A 27,466-nucleotide genomic window follows, 5' to 3' on the forward strand; every position below is an offset into this window, starting at 1 on the left:
AACAAACAGAGACCTGTGGCATACATATCAGCTCATCTGGACCCTGTAGCTAGAGCCGCACCTTCTTGTGTAAGAGTAGTAGCCGCAATTTCACTGTTATTAGATAAAGCTTCTGAGATTGTTCTTGATCACCCACTTCTAGTTCAGACCACTCATGATGTACATGGCATTCTTAACCAGGTCCAACCTAAACATATTTCAATGGCCAGACACCTCCGTCTCCAATGTTCCCTACTACTGCCGCCCAACATTTCCTTTGCCAGGGTTCAGACTCTTAATCTCGCGTCTTTGCTCCCTTTAGAGTCTGAGGGGGGTACCATACCTGAGGAAACTGCACTCTCCAACTCCTTTGACCCATCAGAGTCAATGCATGATTGTGTACAATTAATGGAACAAGAGACTCAGGGCTTACGTAATGTACGTGACAAGCCACTCTGTAATGCTACATTTGAACTTTTCATAGATGGCAGTAGATATGCAGATATGAATGGACAATTTCATACAGGTTATGCGGTAGTAACTCAGCATGAAGTGCTGAAAGCAGAACCTCTCCCTGCTAATCAGTCTGCACAAGAAGCAGAACTTACGGCATTAGTTGAAGCTCTAAAAATAGCCAAAGATCAGACAGCAAACATATACACTGATTCTAGATATGCACATGGCATTATTTTCGATTTTGGCGTAATATGGAGAGCCAGAGGTTATATGACTGCTTCAGGCCAACCTGTTAAACATGCCTCCCTCATTAGACAGATTCTGGAGGCAGCACAAGAAACTAAAGAAATAGCGGTGATAAAGGTAGCTGCACATGTGAGACTCGACACCGAGGAAGCCAGGGGTAACGATAAAGCCGACAAAGCAGCAAAACAGGCAGCACGTAAACCCTTACATCATGCCCACACACTAGATAGCTCTGAAGATGATGAGGAGAGATTGAAGGAAGCTCAGAAACAGGTAGACGACGAAGAACGAGGGCAGTGGCAGAAAAAAGGGGCAGAAGATCAGCAAGGATTATGGAAAAAAGGAACTTTGTTGTGTTTACCCAGAGCCTGGTACCCCGCAGTGGCGAGTGACCTCCACCTACCTACGCATGTATCGGCAAACGGTATGACGCTCAAGGTAAAAGAAAGGTGGTTGGCTCCAGGCTTTGGTAATTTCTCTCGGAACATGTGTGCTGCATGCGCTATATGCTTGGCACACAATCCAGGTCAGACCATTAAAACCCCAACCAAGCATCATGTAAGACCACTGTATCCCTTTCAAAGACTCCAGATCGACTACATCCAGCTTCCTAGGTACAATGGATACGAATATGTGCTTGTGTGTGTGGACATGTTCTCAGGGTGGCCAGAGGCTTATCCAGTTCGTAAAGCCTCAGCAAAAACTACTGCCATTAAAATAGCACATGAACTGATACCCCGTTATGGCATGCCTGAGGTGATCGAGTCAGATAGGGGTACCCATTTTACTGGAGAAATATTCCAGAATGTTATGAAAATGTTGGGAGTAGAAAACAAGTTTCACACTCCGTATCACCCACAGAGTTCAGGTAAAGTGGAAAGATTAAATGGAACAATAAAATTAAAAATCCAGAAGGCCATGGCAGAAACAGGAAAGCCTTGGACCGAGTGTCTACCACTTGCCCTGTATTCCATCCGAAACGCCCCAAGGGGGAAGGCTAAGCTGTCACCACATGAGATTCTTTTTGGTAGAGCAGCAAATTTGGGTTGTTATTTTCCACAACAACTGATGTTGAATACTGAGACTTTAACTGCTTATGTACAAGAATTACAAAAACGTTTAACTAAAGTGCATTCGCAAGTTTTTGCTTCCCTTCCAGATCAAGAAAATCTCGAAGGAGGCCACAAGTTGGAACCTGGTGATCAAATCTACGTGAAAAGACACACCAGAAAGACTCTGGAACCGAGATTTGACGGACCTTTCCAAGTCCTGTTAACAACTCCAACAGCAGTCAAGCTTGAAGGAAAGGCATCATGGATACATGCAAGCCATTGCAAAAAAGCAGTATAAGACTCATGATATTGATGTTAATAATGTTAACCTCAACGGAGGCATGGGAAAGATTGAATTCTCTAGCCCCTTTGAACAATAGATTCGTACAACATCATAGAAAATTAGTGCATGATTTGTTAAATAATACGCAACCCCTGGCAGATTGTTGGATCTGTACCCATTCACCAGTATCAGCCACAAGTATACCTTTTCTAGCAGTTCCCGTGTCAGCTGAAGAAATATTCGCTTGGCCTAATTGTTCAGACAACCTGGCCAACAACCAACCTGGCAATACTAGACTATGGAATACTACAATCGCCATACCAGTTGTGGGATGGGTAGAATTTCCTTGGTGGCAGGGCAATCTTACAGGAAAAATAGGCAACTTACAATATTTAGCACTCAGAGGAGGAGCATGGGTACCTAGGAATAAGACTGGATTAACTGATTTAGGACAGGTCCCCACTGAAAATCTACAGCTCAGTTTCAGTACAACCACCCCTTCCTCTGTTGCTTTCAAACCTACAGTATTGGAAAGGTACATACATAATAGAAAATGGGAACATTCCGAGTTGTTCCCCCAAGGTGATGCAAACAGTTGTACAAGTAAGCCGGGGAACCTGGTTTGTAATGAATCCGATGAGTATGTCAACGGAATGCATGTATGTGGGAATCCCGCAGCCGGGTACTGTAGCCCCTTGGGACAAAAACCCTCTTGGTGTATGCTTCAGAATGTATCTAGTTTTGTGGATTTGGCTCACAGATTGGTATTGCAGCACTCACCTTTGTGGGATCTGCCTGAGGGTACATTTTGGATATGCGGAGAAGGAGCATATAAATGGCTTCCCGTAGGTATAAAGGGTACTTGTACATTAGGACGCCTAACCCCGGCTACTTTCATAATTTCGAACAAACAAGTGAATATGCAAGCCGTGCCCAAGCACACACTGTATAAAAGAGCTGCAGATAACTCACCACGTCCCTCGGGGAGGCCACATATAGTACAAATGGGAATTCCCAACAAAATTGCTAGTACCATTTTTATTTATCCTATGTTAACACAGATGTGGGATAAATTAGTTAGAGCCACGGATTATCTAGATGACCAGATTTGGGATATATTGGACATATTAAATACTAGTATAGCTGTACAGAATCAGCTTATAATAGTCACTAACCAACATACCCTGGTATTGGATTACCTAACTGCCTCACAAGGGGGTATGTGTCAAATCATCGGACCCACCTGCTGTCATTATATAGACCCGAATAGTACTATGAGTATGAGATTTAAATTAGAAGACGTACAACGACTCAGGGATCAGTATGACAAAGACAATGACCAAAATAAGGATAGCTGGTGGTCAGATACCTTTTCTTTTCTTAACCCGGCCAATTGGTTCAGGGGGATCGGTGGGTGGGTTACCGGGATTATGCAAAGCCTAATACATACAGTTATAGTTATTGTAATTATATATGTATTATTCAAGGTTGTACTCAAGGGTATCTCGGTATGCACAAATAAATTTTGTGTAATGGATGCGAGAATATAAAGTTTTTTTTTTTTGTAATATCACAAAAAGAATGACTAAAATAATCGTCTATATGACAAGGTTTTGAATGGAATATGTCAAAGGGGGGATTGTGAAGAGCGGAACAAAAATGGTTACCTCAATGAACCAAAAAGGAATTTGTGATCAATATTGACCTGTCCATTCAAGGACATTTTAGCTATAGTGTGAAATCCTATTTTTTGTTTGTGAAACTGCCACTTAGGCGAAACTGTACTGTTTTGTTTGTTGTGAAACTATCACATAGCCGAAACTGTTTTTTTTTGTCTTCTCTTTTCTCTCTTTGTTTAAACAAGCAAAACTTGTATAACCACTGAAACTACCTGTACAACTATATAAAGAGGGGATAGCACCTTGAAGGCAGGCGTGCTTCAGAGGCTTCCCAGTGATATACTATACGAGACGTGTCTTGTGTATTATTTCTGGTGATTCCCCACTTCCAAAGGCTGCTCCGACTGAGTGTGGTCCCGACAGCAGATAGACACTCTGGGATTGTGGACAGCAGAGAGGTGACGCCTGAGCCAGAGAGGTAGATCTGAGTGTCATCAGCATAAAGGTGGTACAGGAATCCATGGGACTTTATGAGTTGTCCCAGGGCAAGTGTACAGATTGAGAAGAGCTGGGGTCCTAGAACAGAGCCTTGAGGGACGCCAACAGAGAGGGTGGGATGAGGAAGTAGTGTGGGAGTGGGAGATGCTGAATGTGCGGTTGGAAAGGTATGAGGAGATCCAGGATAGAGTGAGGTCTTTGATGCCAAAGGAAGATGGGATCTGTAGTAGGAGGCAGTGGTCAACTGTGTCGAAAGCAGAGGACAGGTCTAGAAGGAGGAGTATAGAGTATTGTCCATTAGCTTTGGCTGTAAGTAGGTCATTAGTAATTTTGGTCAGGGGTGTCTCAGTGGAATGATGGGGACAGAAGCCAGATTGTAGATTGTCAAAGAGCAAGTTAGGTGTGAGGTGGGAGGAAAGTTCAGCATGGACGTGCTGCTCCAGGAGTTTGAAAGTGAATGGGAGCAGCGATATTGGGTGGTAGCTTGACATAGCAGTTGGGCCTGGCTACATCTATATGCTGTAACACCTTTCACCAGATGACATCTATAGTGACCCCAACCATGGATACACAGCAGTGAGTATTGGGTACAATGCAACAAATGAATTATAGCAAAAATTCAGCAGGCACTTTTATATACCATTAAAAAAATGTTGCAGAATGAAAAAGCAGCATATGATAGACAGCAGGCAGTGTTATACCTGTGTGAAGAGAGGAGAGGATACAATATTTCATCTGTGCTAATTAGTAAATAGATACATTTGTTGTATTTTACAGATTGCTCAGATTGTTTTGGCGATCTTTCAGCTTGCATTTGGAATTGTCCTAAATTTTTTTGGTGGCAAAATTTATACATTGTACAGTTACATCATCTTCTGGGGACCACCATTTGTAAGTATCAATTTCCTAATCTATCCATCTACAAAAAAGAATACAGCAGCACACTGTAAGCACTAAGATGTATGCAAACATTTAATCTATAAATTTTAGACTGCATTAGTACTATATAGAATGTAACTATAAAAATGAAGATAATTAGTGCATTAATTGGTCAGTTTTACAGTTGGCTCAGAGTACAGTCGAATACCATTCTTGGAGACGGCATAATGCAACCACCTGGGAGACTCCTCAGATCGTTGCATCAGGCAGCCCAATGGTGTCCCCTGCGCCAGCAACAAATGTCCTGCCTTTCCTTCCCTAGATTTGCCACTGGTCTGTGCTCCCAGTCATTGTAACACAGGGTGCTATGGGGAGCATTCTGTGACAGGGATGAGGATAAAGGAGTTATGAGAGCAATCAATAGACAGAGAGTGAAGCGTAGGGAATTGTTTGTGTGAGGGGTGTCCCTGTCCATTCTAGTCTCAGCCTTCTTGCTTCAGGGGCAAACCTGGCATCTGGATGGTGACCCACATGACATAAACATTATCTCTTTCTTGTAGACCACTAAAGATACTACAATTAACCCTTGTTCAGCCTATGCCAACAGTGATAAACAAAACAACACCAGTATACAGGCAGAGATGCTTACCTGTTCAAGGCCTCCAACAATTGCACTAACCAAGGTGCAGCGGACCCAAGTTAAGATGGCAAATACAAAGGTGCAATAATACCGATAATGCAGCCACCCTACAATCAGGAATTGGCCCCTTGGTGCACCTGTGCAAACAAATAGTCTGTATGTGGCATGTTCACACAGGAATGCAAAGTGTATGGCTCAAAGCCTATTAATGACGCCATGTAGCGGGCTCACCATGATGCATCCTGTGTGAACAGAGGCCACAATGTACAGAGCCATCTAGGGCCCAGCCGCACCCTGAAAAAATATACAGTGCACCAAAAACATAACAATGTATGCAAGGTATTGGTCGATATTATGGCCACAATATTTAAGCTGCCAACCTGCGTCAAGGGTCCTTACATATTGGCAGTCCTAATCTAAAAAAACACCATAAGAGGAAAGACCTCCACTAATAAATAATGGTGCAAATAATACCGATAATGCAGCCACCCTACGATCACGATTACATATTGGCAGTCCTACTCTAAAAAAACACCATAAAAGGAAAGAGGTCTTTGAGCCATATACTTTGCATTCCTGTGTGAACATGCCACATACAGACAATTTGTTTGCACAGGTGTACCAAGCGGCCAATTCCTGATCGTAGGGTGACTGCATTATCGGTATTATTTGCACCTGTGTATTTGCCATCTTAACTTGGGTCCGCTGCACCTTGGTTAGTGCAATTGTTGGAGGCCTTGAACAGGTAAGCATCTCTGCCTGTATACTGGTGTTTTTTTGTTTAGAATAGTGGAGGTCTTTCCTCTTATGGTGTTTTTTTATGCCAACAATGATACCATCATTAATCCACCTATAGCCTTAGACCATGATTGCAAACATTAACTCCTTCACTGTTCTAGAACATTACAGTAACATACTTTTCTTTTTTGTTTTACACATCAGTTATAGTACTATAAGCTTTTTCTTATTATTTTTTAGGATGCATACCAGTGGATATTGTTAGTATGTGATGGCACTGAGGGGCTATTAATTTTGTGTGGGTCTCTAAGAGGAAGGACAAAAGTTGCACATTTTCATTCTGTAGTCTAATAATGTGTTGACTACAAAATGTGGCACTTTAAAAGTATGGTACACTATCACTATTTGGGACACAACAAATGTCTGGGGCACAATAAATGGCATTTTTTGTTTATTATTATTATTTTGGGAGACACTTTTAATCTGGCACTGTTGTTTACTGTGGCACTGCCTGTATATCTCCAATATATGGAGAAAAGCTGTGGTTACAGAAATAAAGGGGCAGAGGTGCTCAGCTGAGCTCTGCTTACCTTCGAAACTGAATATAATGTCAATAGAAAGTCTATGAGCCAGTGTGAGTCTCAAACACCCCACCTCTCCTAAAGTTCTGTTCCTCTTCCTGTCTGAAAATAGTTTGCATATTTAATTTCCCAGAGGAACATTGTATGGCCTAGAAGTCACATAGAAAGACAAAAAGAAAAATGCTATATACACAGCGATCATCAGAAATAAATAGAGATTTTATTGAAACAAACAGCCCAAATTTTTTTATTTATGTTTGGTGATCCCTGTGTATATAGCATGTTTTTTTTGTATTTCTACATGTTTGATCTCAACATGCTGCAGGCTGATCCCGTATTTTGGGTGGTGCCCGCTTTGCTTATGTGTGTACTCTTGGCCTAGAAGTCGCCTTAAACCACCTTGGTACTCTTCACAAGAAGAGATGCTACCCCCATAAAATCCTGTCAGAGATCTCTCATCCAACCAATCCAAACTATTACTTTTCCACTGATGAGGGGAAAACATCCCAAAACACGTCTGCAAATAAAGTATCTGGTTTGGCTTTTATCCTAATTCATGTAGCTCATTAAAGGATATAAATCCTTTACAAAATACTAAAAATGTAACTAAGCACTAACAGGCAGATAATTTGAAACTTCCCTGCCTGTTGTGTATGGCGCTGTTCTTCCCAGCACAGAGCGGTCACAGTACGCTCCTGCCGGGGATTCAGCTGCGTCTGCTGATGCGACAGGGTGAGACTTCCGAGGACACTTTGATTGACAGCTGGCTCCACTATTTAGGCAGCGGGGATCCGGCTGTCACGTCAGAATGACCTCGGAAGTCCCGGCTCATCAACCAAGAGGCCTGGAAATGAAGTGTCCACTCTGTAGAAGTGACGTCAGCAGAGGCTTCTGAATCCTCGGCAGGAGCGGTCTGTGATCACTCTGTGCCAGGGAAGAATGACACCAGACACAACAGGCAGGTAAGCTGCAATTACCTGCCTTTTAGTGCTTAGATACATTTTTTGTTTTTTTGTAAAGTGCCGGATACCCTCCTTAAACTGTCGATATCGAATCCTCTTTTTCTCTGAAAAGACATTTTGCATACGGTACTTAATTTCCCACAGGCGCATTGCATAGCCTATAAGTTTCCTTTTACCAGCTTGATACTCTACACAAAGAGAGATGCTACTCCTTAAATAGAAACAAAATAACAACATATTTTGAAAGTCTGAAATATCCAGTTCAACCACTTGAGCACATTATCCTGCAATGTTGACCTTAAGGCTTCTTTTTGAAGTATATGTATCATATTTCATATTCTTTACATTGTTTTCACTGAAGGAAAATGTACACATTATAGTTTATTTGGCTGTCCGTGTTTTTTGCCCATCAAAAGTCTGCAAAAAAACGAAGAAAATTGCATACTAAAGTGTAAGGGTGTAATGCAGAGTCACTTCTCACAGACAAGTTGTGAGTCAGGGTAGTCAAGAAGTCCAAGGTCAAGAGCCAGGATGGTACATCATAAACAGAGGGAAGAAACAAAGGCGTAGTCAGTAGGGTTGAGCGAAACAGATCGGTCAATTTCATAAATCGCCGACTTTCGGGAAAGTCGGGTTTCGTGAAACCCGACCCGATCCCAGTGTGGGATAGGCCATGCGGTCGGCGATTTTCGCCCCAAAGTCGCGTTTCGTATGACGCTTTAAGCGCCATTTCTCAGCCAATGAAGGTGCACGCAGAGTGTGGGCAGCGTGATGACATAGGTCTCAGTCCCCACCATCTTAGAGAAGGGCATTACAGTGATTGGCTTGCTTTCAGCGGCGTCACAGGGGCTATAAAGGGGCATGCACGCCGACCGCCATCTTACTGCTGCCGATCTGAGCATAGGGAGAGGTTGCTGTAGCTTCGTCAGAAGCAGGGATATTGTTAGGGAGGAAATATTAACCCCCAAACCGCTTGTGCTGTAGCGATTTACACTGTCTAACACCACCTTTACTTTGCAGGGACAGTGGAGGCTAGATTTCTGTGCATCAGCTCTGTAGCTTATAAGGCTCCTTGATAGCTGCATTGCTGTATGTACGCCGCTGTGCAAACCAACTGCTTTTTTCAAAGCAAAAATCCTGTTGCTTCTTTCTGCAGTTCTCTTGTTTCTTTGTCCACACTCTTGTGTGCAGCAGTCCTTTTTATTGCTGCCATATTTGTCCTTTGATCATTGTAGGGAGATTGAAATTCTACTACGGCCCTTGTATTTTTTTATATATCTGCCAGCCACTTTCTGCCAAGCAAACTGTGTAGTGTAATACAGTGGGCCTGATTTTTTCCTGCATTCTCCCACACATAAAAAGGGAGATTTATATTGCCACTGAGTGCATCTGCGTCAGTCCTGTTTGTGGCATATCTGCCAGCCACTTTCTGCCACTCAAACTGTGTAGTGTAATACAGTGGGCCTGATTTTTCTGCTGTCTCCCACACATAAAAAGGGAGATTTCTATTGCCACTGACTGCATCTGCGTCAGTCCTGTTTGTGGCATATCTGCCAGCCACTTTCTGACACTGAAACTGTGTAATGTAATACAGTGAGCCTGATTTTCCCAGCAGTCTCCCACACCTATAAAGGGAAATTTTAATTCACAACAAGTTTATGTACACCTTCTACCTGGTTTTACAGTACCATATAACGGTTGTTAGTTTGGTTACAGTTTTCCAAGAATGAGGAAGTCTGGTGGAAGAGGTCGTGGCCGTGGGCGGTCATTGCCAGCTGGTAATGATGGTAGTGGTGGTGGTCGTGGAGCATCAGGTGGTCGTGGGAAAAGCAATATAGCACCCAAGTCTCGAGTTGTTGAGCCAGCGTCATCGTCTGGCTACACAAGGCCTCGAACGCTCCCTTTTCTGGGAGTAGGAAAACCGCTTTTAAAGCCGGAGCAGCAGGAAAAAGTTTTGGCTTTCCTTGCTGACTCTGCCTCTAGCTCTTTCGCCTCCTCTTCGGAAAGTGCAAAATTTAAAAGCAGCGCGTCGTGGATGCTCCCGGTCAGGTACAAGTCGCTTCCTTGTGTCCTTCACCCAGAACAACAGTGAAGGATGCATCAGACGACACAACAGGTTACTCCATGGAGCTCTTTACACATACCGTGCCTGGGTTAGAAAGGGAAATTGTTAACAGGCCATGCCTATTACAAGATGAATCGGACATGGAGTGCACAGATGCACAGCCACAGCTAGATCATTATGCTGTTCCATTGACTCAGATCACAACATTGCCCTCACAGTGTACTGAGCCAGAATCTGACCCTGATGAGACTATGGTGCCCCGTCCCGAACGCTATAGCACCGGCTTACACGGTGACACAGAGGAAGGTGCACTGGACATAGAAGAGGAGGTGATAGATGACCCAGTTGTTGACCCTGATTGGCAGCCATTGGGGGAAGAGGGTGCTGCTGCCTGTAGCTCAGAAGCGGAGGAGGATGATCTGCTGCATCCATTTACATCGCAAAAGCTGTCATCTGGCAGGCCCGCATCATGCCCAAAACGTGTGTCAAAAACTACAACAGGTGTAGGACAGAGTTGCAATCCGGTGATAGTAGCACAGCGTGCAAAGCCTGAAAAGGTATTCCATAGCTGTTATGATCTGGTGGCCTAGGAGCAGCATGAGACGTACTCTGGAGAAGGTGGTACCTGTACTGACCGCAGACCCTGAACTTAACACCGCATCTAGAAGTAGCCGTGGAAAGTACCTAACACTCCCTAGACATCTCGACACAGCCGGAGGACTAAATACCCCTAGAGATAGAAAAGGGAAAACTATCTTGCCTCAGAGAAAATCCCCAAAGGATAGACAGCCCCCCACAAATATTGACTGTGAGAGGAGAGGGAAATAACATACGCAGACAGAAATCAGGATTTAGCAAAGGAGGCCACTCTAGCTAAATAGAAAGGATAGGACATAGTACTATGCGGTCAGTATTAAACCACTAGAAAATATCCACCACAGAAAATACAAAATCTCCACATCTAACTAAAGATATGGAGGGTATATCTGCATCTCCAGAGATACCAGCTTGGCTAAACAAATCCTTATACAGACCAAGCTGGACAAGACAAAACATGGAAAAGAACTGAACAATAAGGCTCACAGCATGTGGACTGCAAAAATCAAAGCCAGAACTTATCTTTGTTGAAATAAACAGCAAAGCAGGAGAGACCAGGCAGGGATGTGAATCCTCTAGGAACAATGGACACCTGGCACTGACTAAAGGGTCAAGCAAGACTAAATAGCCCAGTCAGAATTGCAATAAGTGGACACACCTGATGAATGCTGCGATCCAAAGACAGCAGCGCTACCATTTATAACCACAGGAGGGAGCCCAAGAGCAGAATTCACAACAGTACCCCCCCCCTTGAGGAGGGGTCACCGAACCCTCACCAGAGCCCCCAGGCCGATCAGGACGAGCCAAATGAAAGGCACGAACCAAATCGTCAGCATGAACATCGGAGGCAACAACCCAAGAATTATCCTCCAGGCCATAACCCTTCCATTTGATAAGATACTGAAGCTTCCACCTCGAAAAATGAGAATCCAAAATCTTCTCAACCACATACTCCAGCTCCCCATCAATCAACACCAGGGCAGGAGGATCAGCAGAGGGAACAACGGGCACCACATATTTCCGCAACAAAGATCTATGAAAAACATTATGGATGGAAAACGAGGCTGGAAGAGCCAAACGAAAAGACACTGGATTGATAATCTCAGAAATCCTATAAGGACCAATAAACCGAGGCTTGAACTTAGGAGAAGAAACCTTCATAGGAACATGACGGGAAGACAACCAGACCAAATCCCCAACCCGAAGCCGGGAACCAACACACCGGCGACGGTTAGCAAAACGCTGAGCCTCCTCCTGAGACAACACCAAATTGTCCACAACATGAGCCCAAATTTGCTGCAACCTATCAACCACAGAGTCCACCCCAGGACAATCAGAAGGCTCAACCTGCCCTGAAGAAAAACGAGGATGAAAACCAGAATTACAAAAGAAGGGTGAAACCAAGGTACCAGAACTAGCCCGATTATTAAGGGCAAACTCGGCCAATGGCAAGAAAGCCACCCAATCATCCTGATCAGCAGACACAAAGCATCTCAAATAAGTTTTCAAAGTCTGATTAGTTCGCTTGGTTTAGCCATTTGTCTGAGGATGAAATGCAGAAGAAAAAGACAAATCAATGCCCAGCCTAGCACAAAAGGCCCGCCAAAACCTAGAAACAAACTGGGAACCTCTATCGGACACAATATTCTCCGGAATGCCATGCAAACGAACCACATGCTGAAAAAACAACGGAACCAAATCAGAAGAGGAAGGCAATTTAGACAAAGGTACCAAATGAACCATCTTAGAAAACCGGTCACAAACCACCGAGATAACCGACATCCTCTGAGAAACCGGAAGATCTGAAATAAAATCCATAGAAATATGCATCCAAGGCCTCTCAGGGACCGGCAAAGGCAAAAGCAACCCACTAGCGCGGGAACAGCAAGGCTTGGCCCGCGCACAAGTCCCACAGGACTGCACAAAGGAACGCACATCCCGTGACAAAGAAGGCCACCAAAAGGACCTACCAACCAAATCTCTGGTACCGAAAATCCCAGGATGGCCAGCCAACACAGAACAATGAACCTCAGAAATCACTTTACTAGTCCATCTGTCAGGAACAAACAGTTTCACCACTGGACAGCGGTCAGGTTTATCAGCCTGAAATTCCTGAAGAACCCGTCGTAAATCAGGGGAGATGGCAGAAAGAATCACCCCTTCCTTCAGAATGCCGACCGGCTCAAGGACCCCAGGAGAATCAGGCAAAAAGCTCCTAGAGAGGGCATCCACCTTAACATTCTTAGAACCCGGAAGATACGAGACCACAAAATCAAAACGGGAGAAAAACAGGGACCATCGGGCCTGTCTAGGATTCAGCCGTTTGGCAGACTCGAGATAAATCAGATTCTTATGATCGGTCAAGACCACAATACGGTGCTTGGCCCCCTCAAGCCAATGTCGCCACTCCTCAAATGCCCACTTCATAGCCAACATCTCACGATTGCCGACATCATAATTGCGTTCCTTAAGCGAAAACTTTCGAGAAAAGAAGGCACACGGTTTCATCACAGAACCATCAGAATTCCTCTGAGACAAAACGGCCCCTGCCCCAATCTCAGAAGCGTCAACCTCAACCTGAAAAGGAAGAGAAACATCCGGCTGACGCAACACAGGGGCAGAAGTAAATTGGCGTTTAAGCTCCTGAAAGGCAGAAACAGCCGCAGAGGACCAATTCGTCACATCAGCGCCTTTCTTTGTCAAATCGGTCAGGGGTTTAACCACACTGGAGAAGTTGGCAATGAAACGGCGATAAAAATTAGCAAAGCCCAAAAATTTCTGAAGGCTCTTCACGGATGTGGGCTGGATCCAATCATGAATGGCCTGAACCTTAACCGGATCCATTTCTATAGATGAGGGAGAAAAAATGAAGCCCAAAAAAGAAACCTTCTGTACTCCAAAGAGGCACTTAGACCCCTTCACAAACAAAGCATTATCACGAAGGATCTGAAATACCATCCTGACTTGTTTCACATGAGCCTCCCAATCATCTGAAAAAATCAAAATATCATCCAAATATGCAATCATGAATTTATCAAGATAATTCCGAAAGATATCATGCATGAAGGACTGAAACACAGATGGAGCATTAGAGAGCCCGAATGGCATCACAAGGTATTCAAAATGGCCTTCGGGCGTATTAAACGCAGTTTTCCATTCATCACCCTGCTTAATACGAACAAGATTATATGCCCCTCGAAGGTCAATCTTAGTAAACCAACTAGCCCCCTTAATCCTAGCAAACAAATCAGAAAGCAAAGGCAAAGGGTATTGGAATTTGACTGTGATCTTATTCAAGAGGTGATAATCAATACAGGGTCTCAAGGAACCATCCTTCTTGGCAACAAAAAAAAAAACTGCTCCCAATGGTGAAGAAGATGGCCGAATATGCCCCTTCTCCAAAGACTCCTTAACATAGCTTCGCATGGCGGCATGTTCAGGCACAGACAGGTTGAAAAGTCAGCCCTTAGGGAACTTACAGCCTGGAATCAAGTCAACAGCACAATCACAGTCCCTATGTGGTGGAAGGGAACTGGACTTGGGCTCATCGAATACATCCTGGAAATCTGACAAAAACTCAGGAATTTCAGAAGAGGGGGAGGAGGCAATTGACATCAAAGGAACGTCACCATGAACCCCCTGACAACCCCAACTAATCACAGACATAGATTTCCAATCTAATACCGGATTATGCACCTGTAACCATGGGAAACCCAGCACAATAGCATCATGCAAATTATGCAACACCAGAAAACGACAATCTTCCTGATGGGCTGGCGCCATGCACATGGTCAGCTGTGTCCAAAACTAAGGTTTATTTTTAGCCAACGGTGTAGCATCAATGCCCCTCAAAGGAATAGGACTCTGCAAAGGCTGCAAGGGGAAACCACAACGTCTGGCAAATTCTAAGTCCATTAAGATTAAAGCGGCGCCTGAATCCACAAATGCCATGACAGAAAATGACGATAATGAGCAGATCAGGGTCTCAGATAACAGAAATTTAGGTTGTACAGTACTGATGGTAACGGAACTAGCGATTCTCTTGGTACGCTTAGGGCAATCAGAAATAACATGAGCAGAATCGCCGCAGTGAAAACACAACCTATTCTGACGTCTGAATCCTTGTCGTTCAGCTCTAGACACAATCCTATCACACTGCATAGGCTCAGGACTTCGCTCGGAAGACAACGCCATAGTGTGCACAACTCTGCGCTCGTGCAAGCGCCGATCAATCTGAATAGCCAGAGACATAGAATCACTCAGACCAGCAGGCGTGGGGAACCCCACCATAATATCTTTAACGGATTCAGAAAGACCCTCTCTGAAAATTGCCGCCAAGGCATCCTCATTCCATTTAGTCAGCACAGACCATTTTCTAAATTTCTGGCAATACGATTCTGCCGCTTCTTGACCCTGACACAGGGCCAACAAGGTCTTCTCAGCATGATCCACTGAATTAGGTTCATCATACAATAACCCTAGCGCCTGGAAAAAGGTGTCTACATTAAGCAAAGCCGGATTCCCAGGTTCCAGGGAAAATGCCCAATCCTGAGGATCACCACGCAGCAGAGAGATGACTATTTTAACCTGCTGGATGGGATCACCAGAGGAACAGGGTTTAAGAGCAAAAAACAGTTTACAGTTATTCTTAAAGCTCAAAAATTTGGACCTGTCCCCAAAAAACAAATCAGGAGTTGGAATTCTAGGCTCTAAAACCGGAGTCTGGACGATATAATCAGAAATACCCTGTACTCTAGCAGCAAGTTGATCCACACGAGAAGCCAATTCCTGAACATCCATGCCATCGCCAAACTCCTGAGCCACCCAGAGGTAAAGAGGGAAGAAAAGACTTCCCTCACTGGAAGCCCACCGGTTATGGCACCACCAGTAACAAATGTGGAGGTATTGTCGCAAGGCCAAAGCAGTCAGGGTCCGGGAATCACAAGGTTCTTGGTTGGAAACACTGTAGGTAGGCCCACATCAAGAATACCATCACCAAGCCTCTCTCAATCTGCCATGTCCACCCCCCCGCTAGTTCCACCATATGCAGCTCTAAAGTCCAGCTCAGCCTACAAGAGACTCTAGATAGAAAAAGAAAGTACTCTTCCTCTCATCCGTGTACACAGGGTTTGAATGGCTACATTGCTCGACTAATCTCGTTAGAGATGATGCCTTACCGGTTGGTTGAAAGCGAATCTTTCAAAGCCCTGATGGCCTACGCAGTACCACGCTATGACCTACCCAGTCGACACTTCTTTGCGAGAAAAGCCATCCCAGCACTCCACCAACATGTCAAAGAACGCATTGTCCATGCACTGAGGCAATCGGTCAGTAGAAAGGCGCACCTAACAACTGATGCATGGACTAGTAGGCATGGCCACGGACGTTATGTGTCCATCACGGCACACTGGGTTAATGTGGTGGATGCAGGGTCCACAAGGGACAGCCATAGTGGCACAGTTCTGCCTAGCCCACGGTCTAGGAAACAGTTGGCTGTAGGCGTTTGCACCTCCTCCTCCTCCTCCAGAAGCGAAAGCTCGTCCACAGAGCTCAGTCGCATGAACACTCCATCTGCAGCTGCCAGTGTTGCACCCGTAGTGTCCCATTATGGAACAGCTAGTGGTAAGCGTCAGCAGGCTGTGCTGCAAATGAAGTGTTTGGGCGACAACAGACACACCGCGGAAGTACTGGCCGAGTACTTGCAGCAAGAAACTCAGTCATGGCTGGGCAGTGTACATCTTGAGGCAGGTAAGGTAGTCAGTGATAACGGAAGGAATTTTATGGCTGCCATAGCCCTTTCCGAAATGAAACACATACCTTGCCTGGCTCACACCTTGAACCTTGTGGTGCAGTGCTTCCTCAAGAATTACCCTGATTTACCAGCCCTGCTCCTGAAGGTGTGCAGACTTTGCTCGCACATCCGCCGGTCGTCCGTACACTCCAGCCGTATGCTTAACCATCAGCGATCACTGATTCTTCCCCAGCACCGCCTAATAATAGACGTTGCAACAAGGTGGAACTCTACACTGCACATGCTTCAGAGGCTGTGCGTGCAGAGGTGTGCTGTCATGTATTTGTGGGAGGATACACATACACGGGCAGGCAGTTGGATGGCAGACATGGAGTTGTCTGGTGTGCAGTGGTCGAAGCTCCAAGACCTCTGTCAAGTCCTTCAGTGTTTTGAGGAATGCACACGGCTGGTCAGTGCGGACGACGCCATCATAAGCATGAGCATCCCACTAATGCGTCTGCTGATGCAAAGTTTGACGCACATCAAGGAGCAGGCGTCTGCGGCCGAGGAGGAGGGAAGCCTTGATGACATTCAGCCATTGTCTGGTCAGGGAAGTCTCCGGGAAGTCTCCAGGTACTGCTGCATCGATTCAAAGTGACAGGAGACAGCATTTGTCCAGTATGGTTACCAACTATTTTTCCGCCATTATCGATGTTCTCCCTCACAGGTCATTCCCCTTTGATTACTTGGCATCTAAACTAGACACCTGGCCTGAATTGGCAGAATATGCATTACAGGAGCTCACTTGCCCAGCTGCTAGTGTGCTCTCAGAGAGAGTCTTCAGTGCTGCTGTTTCAATACTGACCAAAAAAGGACACTTCTGGCTCCCCGAAATGTTGATGATCTAACCTTCATTAAAATGAACCAATCATGGATTTCGAATTATTTTGCCCCACCTTCCGCTGCTAACACGTAGCTTGCCAGAAAAAAAATTCTTGTTTTTGGCCTCCTCTTACTGACTGCTCCAATTCCGCCATTTGCAGGTGCCGAATGTCCACCATAGCCCATTTGTATACCTCCCTAAATGGGCTGACTCCCCCCACAGGGCCATGGTCACAACGTGGCACAAGCACCCGTGCGAGTGCCGTTTGCCTGGACAGGAGGGTGTGCCCACTCTTGGGCCACGGCACTGGCACAGGGTCTCTCATAGTACAATGAAGTGTCTCTGACGGTGGTGCACAACCAACGTCAGACACACCGTCGTAATATGAGGGGCCCTGGGCCAGTACCGCCGCCCACGAGAGAGTGTTCCCCCCCAGCTCGAACTGTGCTCTACCACTTGCAAAACTTTCCTCTCCCTGCCCCACCACTGTGTAGTCAGTGCTGTTAAATCCTTAAATGGCACTGCCATAACAAATTTGTTGCAATGATAGATGATAGTAAAAATATACAGGAGCCCTGGCCTCCATTTTGACCCCTTAATACTTTGCGCCAACTACCCCTATCTGCAACTCTGCAGAGGAGCCCACCCCTGTACCTCGCTATGCCACCAGTTTATTTATGACCAATTCCTTGGCTGACATTTAGCCCACTTTAGTATTTTGGCCTACTAACTGTGTCAGCCACTTCTAACAGTTGACCTCCGCTGAACAAAGCTATGCCACCTCTGTACTCCTGTTACCAATTGTGAACTGCATGTAGCCAACTTACTTATTTGTGCCTAGTAACTGTGTCAGCCTCTCATAACAGTTGTCCTCCCACACTGAAACAAGCTAGGCCGCCAGGTTAGTCCTGCTAGCAGTTTAGAACTGCATGAAGCCACCGTTTTTTAGTTTAGGCCTCTGTCTGTCTGTCTGTCTGTCGGCGCCACACATTACAACAGTCAGCCCCCGGAAACAAGCTAGACCGCCAGGTTAGTCCTGCTAGCAGTTTTTGAACTGCATTTAGACACTTTTTTTAGGTTAGGCCTCTGTCTGTCTGTCTGTCTGTCTGCGCCACACATCACAACTGTCCCCCCCCCCCGAAACAAGCTAGGCCGCCAGGTTAGTCCTGCTACCAGTTTTTGAACTGCATTTAGACACCTTTTTTTAGGTTAGGCCTCTGTCTGTCTGTCTGTCTGTCGGCGCCACACATCACAACTGTCCCCCCCACTGAAACAAGCTAGGCCGCCAGGTTAGTCCTGCTTGCAGTTTAGAACTGCATGAAGCCACCATTTTGTATTTTAGGCCTCTGTCTGTCTGTCTGTCGGCGCCACACATTACAACAGTCCCCCCCTGAAACAAGCTAGGCCGCCAGGTTAGTCCTGCTAGCAGTTTTTGGACTGCATTTAGACACCTTTTTTTGTAGGTTAGGCCTCTGTCTGTCTGTCTGTCTTCACCACACATTACAACTGTCCCCCCCCCGAAACAAGGTAGGCCGCCTGTGTACTCCTCTTACCAATCTAGAACAGCATTTAGCCTACTTATTTATTTTGTCCTAGTAACTGTATCAGACTCTCACAACAGTTGTCCTCCACCGCTGAACCCAGCAAGGCCGCCTGTGTACTCCTCTTACCAATTGTGAACTGCATATATTGTTCTTTTTTATTTTACGCCTACTCAGTGTGTCAGAGCCACTTATTACACTTGTCCTCCTCCGCTGAACCACGCTATGCCGACTGTGTACTCCTATTACAAATTTTGAACTGCAATTAGCCACCTTTTTTAATTGTAGGCCTACTCTGTCTGTCTGAGCCACTTATTACAGTTGTCCTCTGCTGAACAAAGCTATGACCCCTGTATACTCCACTAACCAATTTTGAACTGCATTTTGCCTACTTTCTTATTTATGCCTACTAACTGTGTCTGCCTCCCATTACAGCTGTCCTCCACTCAACAAAGCTGAGCCTCAGTTGTCATACGATGTCAGATATTAAACTGCATTTGGCCTACTTGTTTGGTTGGGCCTACTAACGGTGTCTGCCGCTGCTTGGTGTTCTCCTCCACTGAACAAAGCTGAGCCTCAATCTTCAGGCTTTCGGCCTATATCAGATATTAAACTGCATTTGGCCTACTAGTTTGGTTGGGCCCTAGTAACGGTGTCTGCCGCTCCTTGCTTGTCTCCTCCACTGAACAAAGCTAAGCTTCAATCTTCAGGCTTTCAGCCTATAGGAAATTTTAAACGGCATTTGGCCTACTTGTTTGGTTGGGCCTACTAACGGTGTCTGCCAAATTTTGAACTGCAATTAGCCACCTTTTTTAATTGTAGGCCTATGCAGCGCCCCAGAGTCCTGGTCGTTGCAGTATTGTCGCTCTTCCACCAGGGGGAGTGATGGTACGTCTGATGGCACTAAAGGAGTTCACCTGACCAGGTATCACAGTCACACACTACACTTCACACTCCGGCCATCAGGGGGAGCAAAAGATCCTATCTATTAGGCCACTCCTCACACTTTGGTAAAACTGGGGGTTGGATAGGAAGTGAGAGAGAAGCTGACTGTGCTCGGCCCCGGTAACATCGAGTCAGAGAGAGAAAGCTGACTGGGGAGACCCAGGGAGGACCTGTCAGGGGTGGGATCCTGACAGCGGCCTAGCACGAGATAGAACGTTACGGAGCTGCGCCTGCACCTCTTTGCGGCAGCATCCTAAGAAAGGACGAGAAGCAAAGTATATTGTGGAGAGTGAGAAATGAGATCACAGCACAAGGAGATAATACCAGGAGGAGTCCTGCCTTATGATCGTGGCAACATCCTTCTGAGGTGCGTAGCCGGTGGCTGCAAAACCAAGGGAGTAATAGGCTCTACGCATTACTTCAGACCACGGCAGGGCAGTTAACTCTAGGTTGGCTGTCTCACCTTTACACCTATGAAGACAACGGAGGCAATTGTGGGAGAGGGGCATCACTAGGGTCCCTATAAATTAAATCCAGGCCTACCCCGTCATACGGGTGCGTCCTATCCATATCATCTGGGGGACGGAGAGAGAACACCAGAAACATATACAAGAGTTGTGAGGACTATCCCGTTGTGCTCAGCAGGGAGGTGCTACAACACACAGGCGCTAGTTAGAAGGCTACTGATTTCCACCTGCAAAGGGAACTCTGGATGTGCCTTCGGACCGCCAGATTCAGCCAGCCCTGTTAGCAGTGCTCTAGAGTGGACGCTGAAGTCTACAGTAAAAGGTAAAGAGACTGCAAACCTGTGTCCTCGTTATTTACCGTGACCTACACCATCATCATCTACCTTACTGGGAAGCCCTGGGGACAAACTTCACCTGTGGGAAGGTATTCCATCTAGCTGCCATAACATCACCCCAGCGGACCCCTAATGTTGTGAATTTGGTTTCTGGGCTCCCCCGGTGGTCACTGGTGGTACTGAACGTGGGTTTGTCATCTTCTCTGTTCACCTGTTTCCATCAGGATGTGGGAGTTTCTATTTAGCCTTGCTCCTCAGTCATTTCTATGCCGGCCAGCAATGTTACCAGAAGCATTTCTGTTGCATGTTCCTGCTCCTAGACTACTTTCAGCTAAGTTGGATTTTTGTCCTAAGTTTGTTTGCATTTTTGTTCCAGTTCTCTGTGTTTGAATATTTCTGAGACTGGAAGCTCTTGTGAACTGAAATTGCCACTCTGGTGTCATGAGTTGATATTAGAGTTCTAAAGTAATTTCAGGATGGAATTTTGAATAGGGTTTTCAGCTGGCCGTGAAGTCCCCTTTTCTGTCTTCCTTCTATCTAGTAAGCGGACCTCAATTTTGCTAAACCTATTTTCATACTTCGTATGTCAATTTCCTCTAATATCACCGACAATATTTGTGGGGGCTACTGTCCGCCTTTTGGGGAAAATTTCTCTAGAGGTGAGCCAGGTCTGTATTTTCCTCTGCTAGGGTCAGTCAGTTCTCCGGCTGGCGCTGGGCGTCTAGGGATAAAACGTAGGCACGCTACCCGGCCACTTTCAGTTGTTGTGATAGGTTTAGCTCACGGTCAGCTCGAGTTCCCATCTTCCAAGAGCTAGTCCTTTTTGTATGCTCAACTATGTTCTCTGTGTGTTGAGAACCATGACAGTTTGGCCGGCCAAGGGTTAATATAATTGGCTGAAGAAAGGAGAGAATTAGAAGTCTGCAGATAATTTTATTTTTTTTTTCCCCTGAGTTTGCTTCTCTGCTTATACTGCAGCCTTCGTCTCTCTCTCCTTCTAATCCTTGAATGGCTCTGATCTCACCTGATTAAAATGGATCCTCAGAGTTTAGCTACTGGTTTGAGTAATCTCGCTAATAAGGTTCAAAGTTTACAGGATTTTGTTATTCATGCTCCAATATCTGAACCTAGAATCCCTTTACCTGAATTTTTCTCCGGGGATAGATCTCGCTTTCAGAATTTCAAACATAATTGTAAATTGTTTTTGTCTCTGAGATCTCGCTCCGCTGGAGATCCTGCACAGCAGGTCAGGATTGTAATTTCCTTACTCCGGGGCGACCCTCAGGATTGGGCATTTGCTTTGGCACCAGGGGATCCTGCGTTGCTCAATGTGGATGCGTTTTTTCTAGCTTTGGGGTTGCTTTATGAGGAACCCCATTTAGAGATTCAGGCTGAAAAAGCCTTGATGGCCCTGTCCCAGGGTACAGATGAGGCGGAAATATACTGCCAAAAATTTCGTAAGTGGTCTGTGCTTACTCAGTGGAATGAGTGCGCCCTGGCGGCGATTTTCAGAGAGGGTCTCTCTGATGCCATTAAGGATGTTATGGTGGGGTTCCCTGTGCCTGCAGGTCTGAATGAGTCCATGACAATGGCTATTCAGATTGGTCGGCGTTTGCGGGAGCGCAAACCTGTGCACCATTTGGCGGTGTCTACTGAGAAGGCGCCAGAGAATATGCAATGTGATAGAATTCTGTCTAGAAGCGAACGGCAGAACTTTAGGCGAAAAAATGGGTTATGCTTCTATTGTGGTGATGCAACTCATGTTATATCAGCATGCTCTAAACGTACAAAGAAGGTTGATAAGTCTGTTTCAATCAGCACTTTACAGTCTAAGTTTATTCTATCTGTGACCCTGATTTGCTCTTTATCGTCAATTACCGCGGACGCTTATGTCGACTCTGGCGCCGCTTTGAGTCTTATGGATTGGTCCTTTGCCAAATGCTGTGGTTATGATTTAGAGCCTTTGGAAGTTCCTATACCTCTGAAGGGTATTGACTCCACGCCATTGGCTAGTAATAAACCACAATACTGGACACAAGTGACTATGCGTATTAATCCGGATCACCAGGAGATTATTCGCTTTCTTGTATTGTATAATCTACATGATGTTTTGGTGCTTGGATTGCCATGGCTGCAATCTCATAACCCAGTCCTCGACTGGAAAGCAATGTCTGTGTTAAGCTGGGGATGTCAGGGGACTCATGGGGACGTACCTTTGGTTGCCATTTCGTCATCTGTTCCCTCTGAGATTCCGGAATTCTTATCTGATTATCGTGACGTTTTTGAGGAACCTAAACTTGGTTCACTGCCTCCGCACAGAGATTGCGATTGTACAATAGATCTGATTCCGGGCAGTAAGTTTCCAAAAGGTCGTTTATTTAATCTGTCTGTGCCTGAACATGCTGCTATGCGTGAATATATTAAGGAGTCCTTGGAAAAGGGACATATTCGTCCTTCGTCATCTCCTTTAGGAGCCGGCTTTTTCTTTGTATCTAAAAAGGATGGCTCTTTGAGGCCGTGTATTGATTATCGGCTTTTGAATAAAATCACGATTAAATATCAGTACCCTTTGCCATTGCTTACTGATTTGTTTGCTCGAATAAAGGGGGCCAAGTGGTTCTCTAAGATTGATCTTCGTGGGGCGTATAATTTAGTGCGAATTAAGCAGGGGGACGAGTGGAAAACCGCATTTAATACGCCTGAGGGTCATTTTGAGTATTTAGTAATGCCTTTTGGTCTTTCAAATGCCCCTTCAGTCTTTCAGTCCTTTATGCATGACATTTTCCGTGAATATTTGGATAAATTTATGATTGTGTATTTGGATGATATTTTGATTTTTTCGGATGACTGGGACTCTCATGTCCAGCAGGTCAGGAAGGTTTTTCAGGTTTTGCGCTCTAATTCCTTGTGTGTAAAGGGTTCTAAGTGCATTTTTGGGGTTCAAAAGATTTCTTTTTTGGGGTATATTTTTTCCCCCTCTTCCATTGAGATGGATCCTGTCAAGGTTCAGGCTATTTGTGATTGGACGCAACCCTCTTCTCTTAAGAGCCTTCAGAAATTCTTGGGCTTTGCTAATTTCTACCGTCGATTTATAACTGGGTTTTCTGATGTTGCTAAACCACTGACTGATTTGACTAAGAAGGGTGCTGATGTTGCTGATTGGTCCCCTGCTGCTGTGGAGGCCTTTCGGGAGCTTAAGCGCCGCTTTTCTTCCGCCCCTGTATTGCGTCAGCCTGATGTTACTCTTCCTTTTCAGGTTGAGGTCGACGCTTCAGAAATTGGAGCTGGGGCGGTTTTGTCGCAGAAAAGTTCCGACTGCTCCGTGATGAGACCTTGCGCGTTCTTTTCTCGTAAATTTTCGCCCGCGGAGCAAAATTATGATATTGGTAATCGTGAACTCTTAGCTATGAAGTGGGCTTTTGAGGAATGGCGTCATTGGCTTGAGGGGGCTAGACATCAGGTGGTGGTATTGACCGACCACAAGAATTTGATTTATCTTGAGTCTGCCAGGCGCCTGAATCCTAGACAGGTGCGCTGGTCGTTATTTTTCTCTCGGTTTAATTTTGTGGTTTCATACCTACCAGGTTCTAAAAATGTGAAGGCGGATGCCCTTTCTAGGAGTTTTGAGCCTGATTCTCCTGGTAATTCTGAACCTACGGGTATCCTTAAGGAGGGAGTGATTTTATCTGCTGTTTCCCCAGACCTGCGACGGGCCTTGCAGGAGTTTCAGGCGGATAGACCTGATCGTTGCCCGCCTGGTAGAATGTTTGTTCCTGATGATTGGACCAGTAGAGTCATCTCGGAGGTCCATTCTTCTGCATTGGCAGGGCATCCTGGAATCTTTGGTACCAGGGAGTTGGTGGCTAGGTCCTTCTGGTGGCCTTCCCTGTCACGAGATGTGCGAGGTTTTGTGCAGTCTTGTGATGTTTGTGCTCGGGCCAAGCCTTGTTGTTCTCGGGCTAGTGGATTGTTGTTGCCCTTGCCTATTCCGAAGAGGCCTTGGACTCACATCTCGATGGATTTTATTTCTGATCTCCCTGTTTCTCAGAAGATGTCTGTCATCTGGGTGGTGTGTGACCGTTTCTCTAAGATGGTCCATTTGGTTCCCTTGCCTAAGTTGCCTTCCTCATCCGAGTTGGTTCCTCTGTTTTTTCAAAATGTGGTTCGCTTGCATGGTATTCCGGAGAATATCGTTTCTGACAGGGGGACCCAATTCGTGTCTAGATTTTGGCGAGCGTTCTGTGCTAGGATGGGCATTGATTTGTCTTTTTCGTCTGCTTTCCATCCTCAGACTAATGGCCAGACCGAGCGAACTAATCAGACCTTGGAGACTTATTTGAGGTGTTTTGTCTCTGCGGATCAGGATGATTGGGTTGCCTTCTTCCCCTTGGCGGAGTTTGCCCTCAATAATCGGGCTAGTTCTGCCACTTTGGTTTCTCCTTTCTTCTGTAATTCGGGGTTTCATCCTCGTTTCTCTTCCGGTCAGGTGGAACCTTCGGATTGTCCTGGAGTGGATGCTGTGGTGGAGAGGTTGCATCAGATTTGGGGGCAGGTGGTGGACAATTTGAAGTTGTCCCAGGAGAAGACTCGGCATTTTGCCAACCGCCGTCGTCGTGTTGGTCCTCGTCTTTGTGTTGGGGATTTGGTGTGGTTATCTTCTCGGTTTGTCCCTATGAAGGTTTCTTCTCCTAAGTTTAAGCCTCGGTTCATCGGCCCGTACAAGATATTGGAGATTCTTAACCCTGTGTCCTTTCGTTTGGACCTCCCTGCATCTTTTTCTATTCATAATGTCTTCCATCGGTCATTGTTGCGCAGGTATGAGGTACCTGTTGTGCCTTCCGTTGAGCCTCCTGCTCCGGTGTTGGTTGAGGGTGAGTTGGAGTACGTTGTGGAGAAGATCTTGGACTCCCGTGTTTCCAGACGGAGACTTCAGTATTTGGTCAAGTGGAAGGGCTACGGTCAGGAGGATAATTCTTGGGTGACGGCCTCTGATGTTCATGCCTCCGATTTGGTCCGTGCCTTTCATAGGGCTCATCCTGATCGCCCTGGTGGTTCTGGTGAGGGTTCGGTGCCCCCTCCTTGAGGGGGGGGTACTGTTGTGAATTTGGTTTCTGGGCTCCACCGGTGGTCACTGGTGGTACTGAACGTGGGTTTGTCATCTCCTCTGTTCACCTGTTTCCATCAGGATGTGGGAGTTTCTATTTAGCCTTGCTCCTCAGTCATTTCTATGCCGGCCAACAATGTTACCAGAAGCATTTCTGTTGCATGTTCCTGCTCCTAGACTACTTTCAGCTAAGTTGGATTTTTGTCCTAAGTTTGTTTGCATTTTTGTTCCAGTTCTCTGTGTTTGAATATTTCTGAGACTGGAAGCTCTTGTGAACTGAAATTGCCACTCTGGTGTCATGAGTTGATATTAGAGTTCTAAAGTAATTTCAGGATGGAATTTTGAATAGGGTTTTCAGCTGGCCGTGAAGTCCCCTTTTCTGTCTTCCTTCTATCTAGTAAGCGGACCTCAATTTTGCTAAACCTATTTTCATACTTCGTATGTCAATTTCCTCTAATATCACCGACAATATTTGTGGGGGCTACTGTCCGCCTTTTGGGGAAAATTTCTCTAGAGGTGAGCCAGGTCTGTATTTTCCTCTGCTAGGGTCAGTCAGTTCTCCGGCTGGCGCTGGGCGTCTAGGGATAAAACGTAGGCACGCTACCCGGCCACTTTCAGTTGTTGTGATAGGTTTAGCTCACGGTCAGCTCGAGTTCCCATCTTCCAAGAGCTAGTCCTTTTTGTATGCTCAACTATGTTCTATGTATGTGTGTTGAGAACCATGACACCTAAGCAGCGTCGGTCACCCTGACCGAACACCACAGGTGGCGTCATGAACACTTAAAAACCGCTCCTTGGTGTTCTCCTGTGCTTTTCTCCTGAGCTTCAATCTTCAGGCTTTCGGCCTGTATTTAGAATTTTAAACTGCATTTGGCCTACTAGTTTGGTTGGGGCCTACTAATGGTGTCTGACGCTCCTTGGTGTTCTCCAGGTTTTTTTTCCTGAGCTTCAATCTTCTGGCTTTCGGCCTATATTTTTAACATGAAACTGCATTTGGGATACTAGTTTGGTTGGGCCTACTAATGGTGTCTGCCGCTCCTTGCTTTTCTCCTCCACTGAACAAAGCTGAGCTTCAATCTTCAGGCTTTCGGCCTAAAGGAATTTTTAAAATGCATTTGGCCTACTAGTTTGGTTGGGCCATAGTAACGGTGTCTGCTGCTCCTTGGTGTTCTCCTCTACTGAACAAAGCTGAGCTTCAATCTTCAGGCTTTTGGCCTATATCAGATATTTAACTGCATTGGGGCTACTAGTTTGGTTGGGGCCTACTAATGGTGTCTGCCGCTCCTTGGTGTTCTCCTCCACTGAACAAAGCAGTGCCGCCTGTTTACTCCTGTTACCAATTTTGAACTTCATTTGGCCCACTTTATTATTTGGGACTACTAACTGTGTCTGCCTCTCATTACAGTTGTCCTCCATTGAACAAAGCAATGCCGCCTGGTTAGTCCTGTTACCAATTTTGAACTGCATTTAGCCCACTTTATTATTTGGGCCTATACCTGTGTTTCCTCCTCATCCTGCCCATTGCCCAGCCAGTGCTACATGAGTCTGCTGGTACATTGACCCAGACCACTACATTCCCCTTGCACTCCACACAGCCAGAATCTGACCCTGCTGAAATTCAGGTTCCCCTTCCCTCATACTATACCACCTTACACGGGGACAAAGAGGAAGGCGCAGATGAAAGTGCAGGTTCCTTCATCAGGTGGGGAGGGCATACTCGTTGGCGACGTCACTGTCACAGGGCCCCTCATAGTATGCAAAAGTGTCTCTGCCGGTGGGAGGCGCCCCCACCATCAAACGCAATGCCGTACTTTGAGGGGCCCTGTGCCAGTGCCAATGCGAAGGAGTGGGCCCCCCTGCTTGCT

At 45.8% G+C, this 27,466-nt stretch overlaps 1 protein-coding gene across 4 annotated transcripts in view; it reads left to right on the forward strand.

The window, feature by feature from the left end:
• LOC143764883 (uncharacterized) overlaps positions 1-27,466 on the forward strand; it is a 138,074-nt gene that overhangs the window by 18,758 nt on the left and 91,850 nt on the right. For all 4 annotated transcript variants that reach the window (XM_077250953.1, XM_077250955.1, XM_077250956.1 and 1 more), the window contains exon 2: positions 4,911-5,024. In XM_077250953.1, coding sequence (XP_077107068.1) covers positions 4,911-5,024 — 114 coding nt within the window. The remainder of the gene's footprint in view (positions 1-4,910; positions 5,025-27,466) is intronic.

The sequence above is a fragment of the Ranitomeya variabilis genome, chromosome 4 (genome assembly GCF_051348905.1).
Source record: "Ranitomeya variabilis isolate aRanVar5 chromosome 4, aRanVar5.hap1, whole genome shotgun sequence".
Classification (NCBI taxonomy): Eukaryota; Metazoa; Chordata; class Amphibia; order Anura; family Dendrobatidae; genus Ranitomeya; species Ranitomeya variabilis.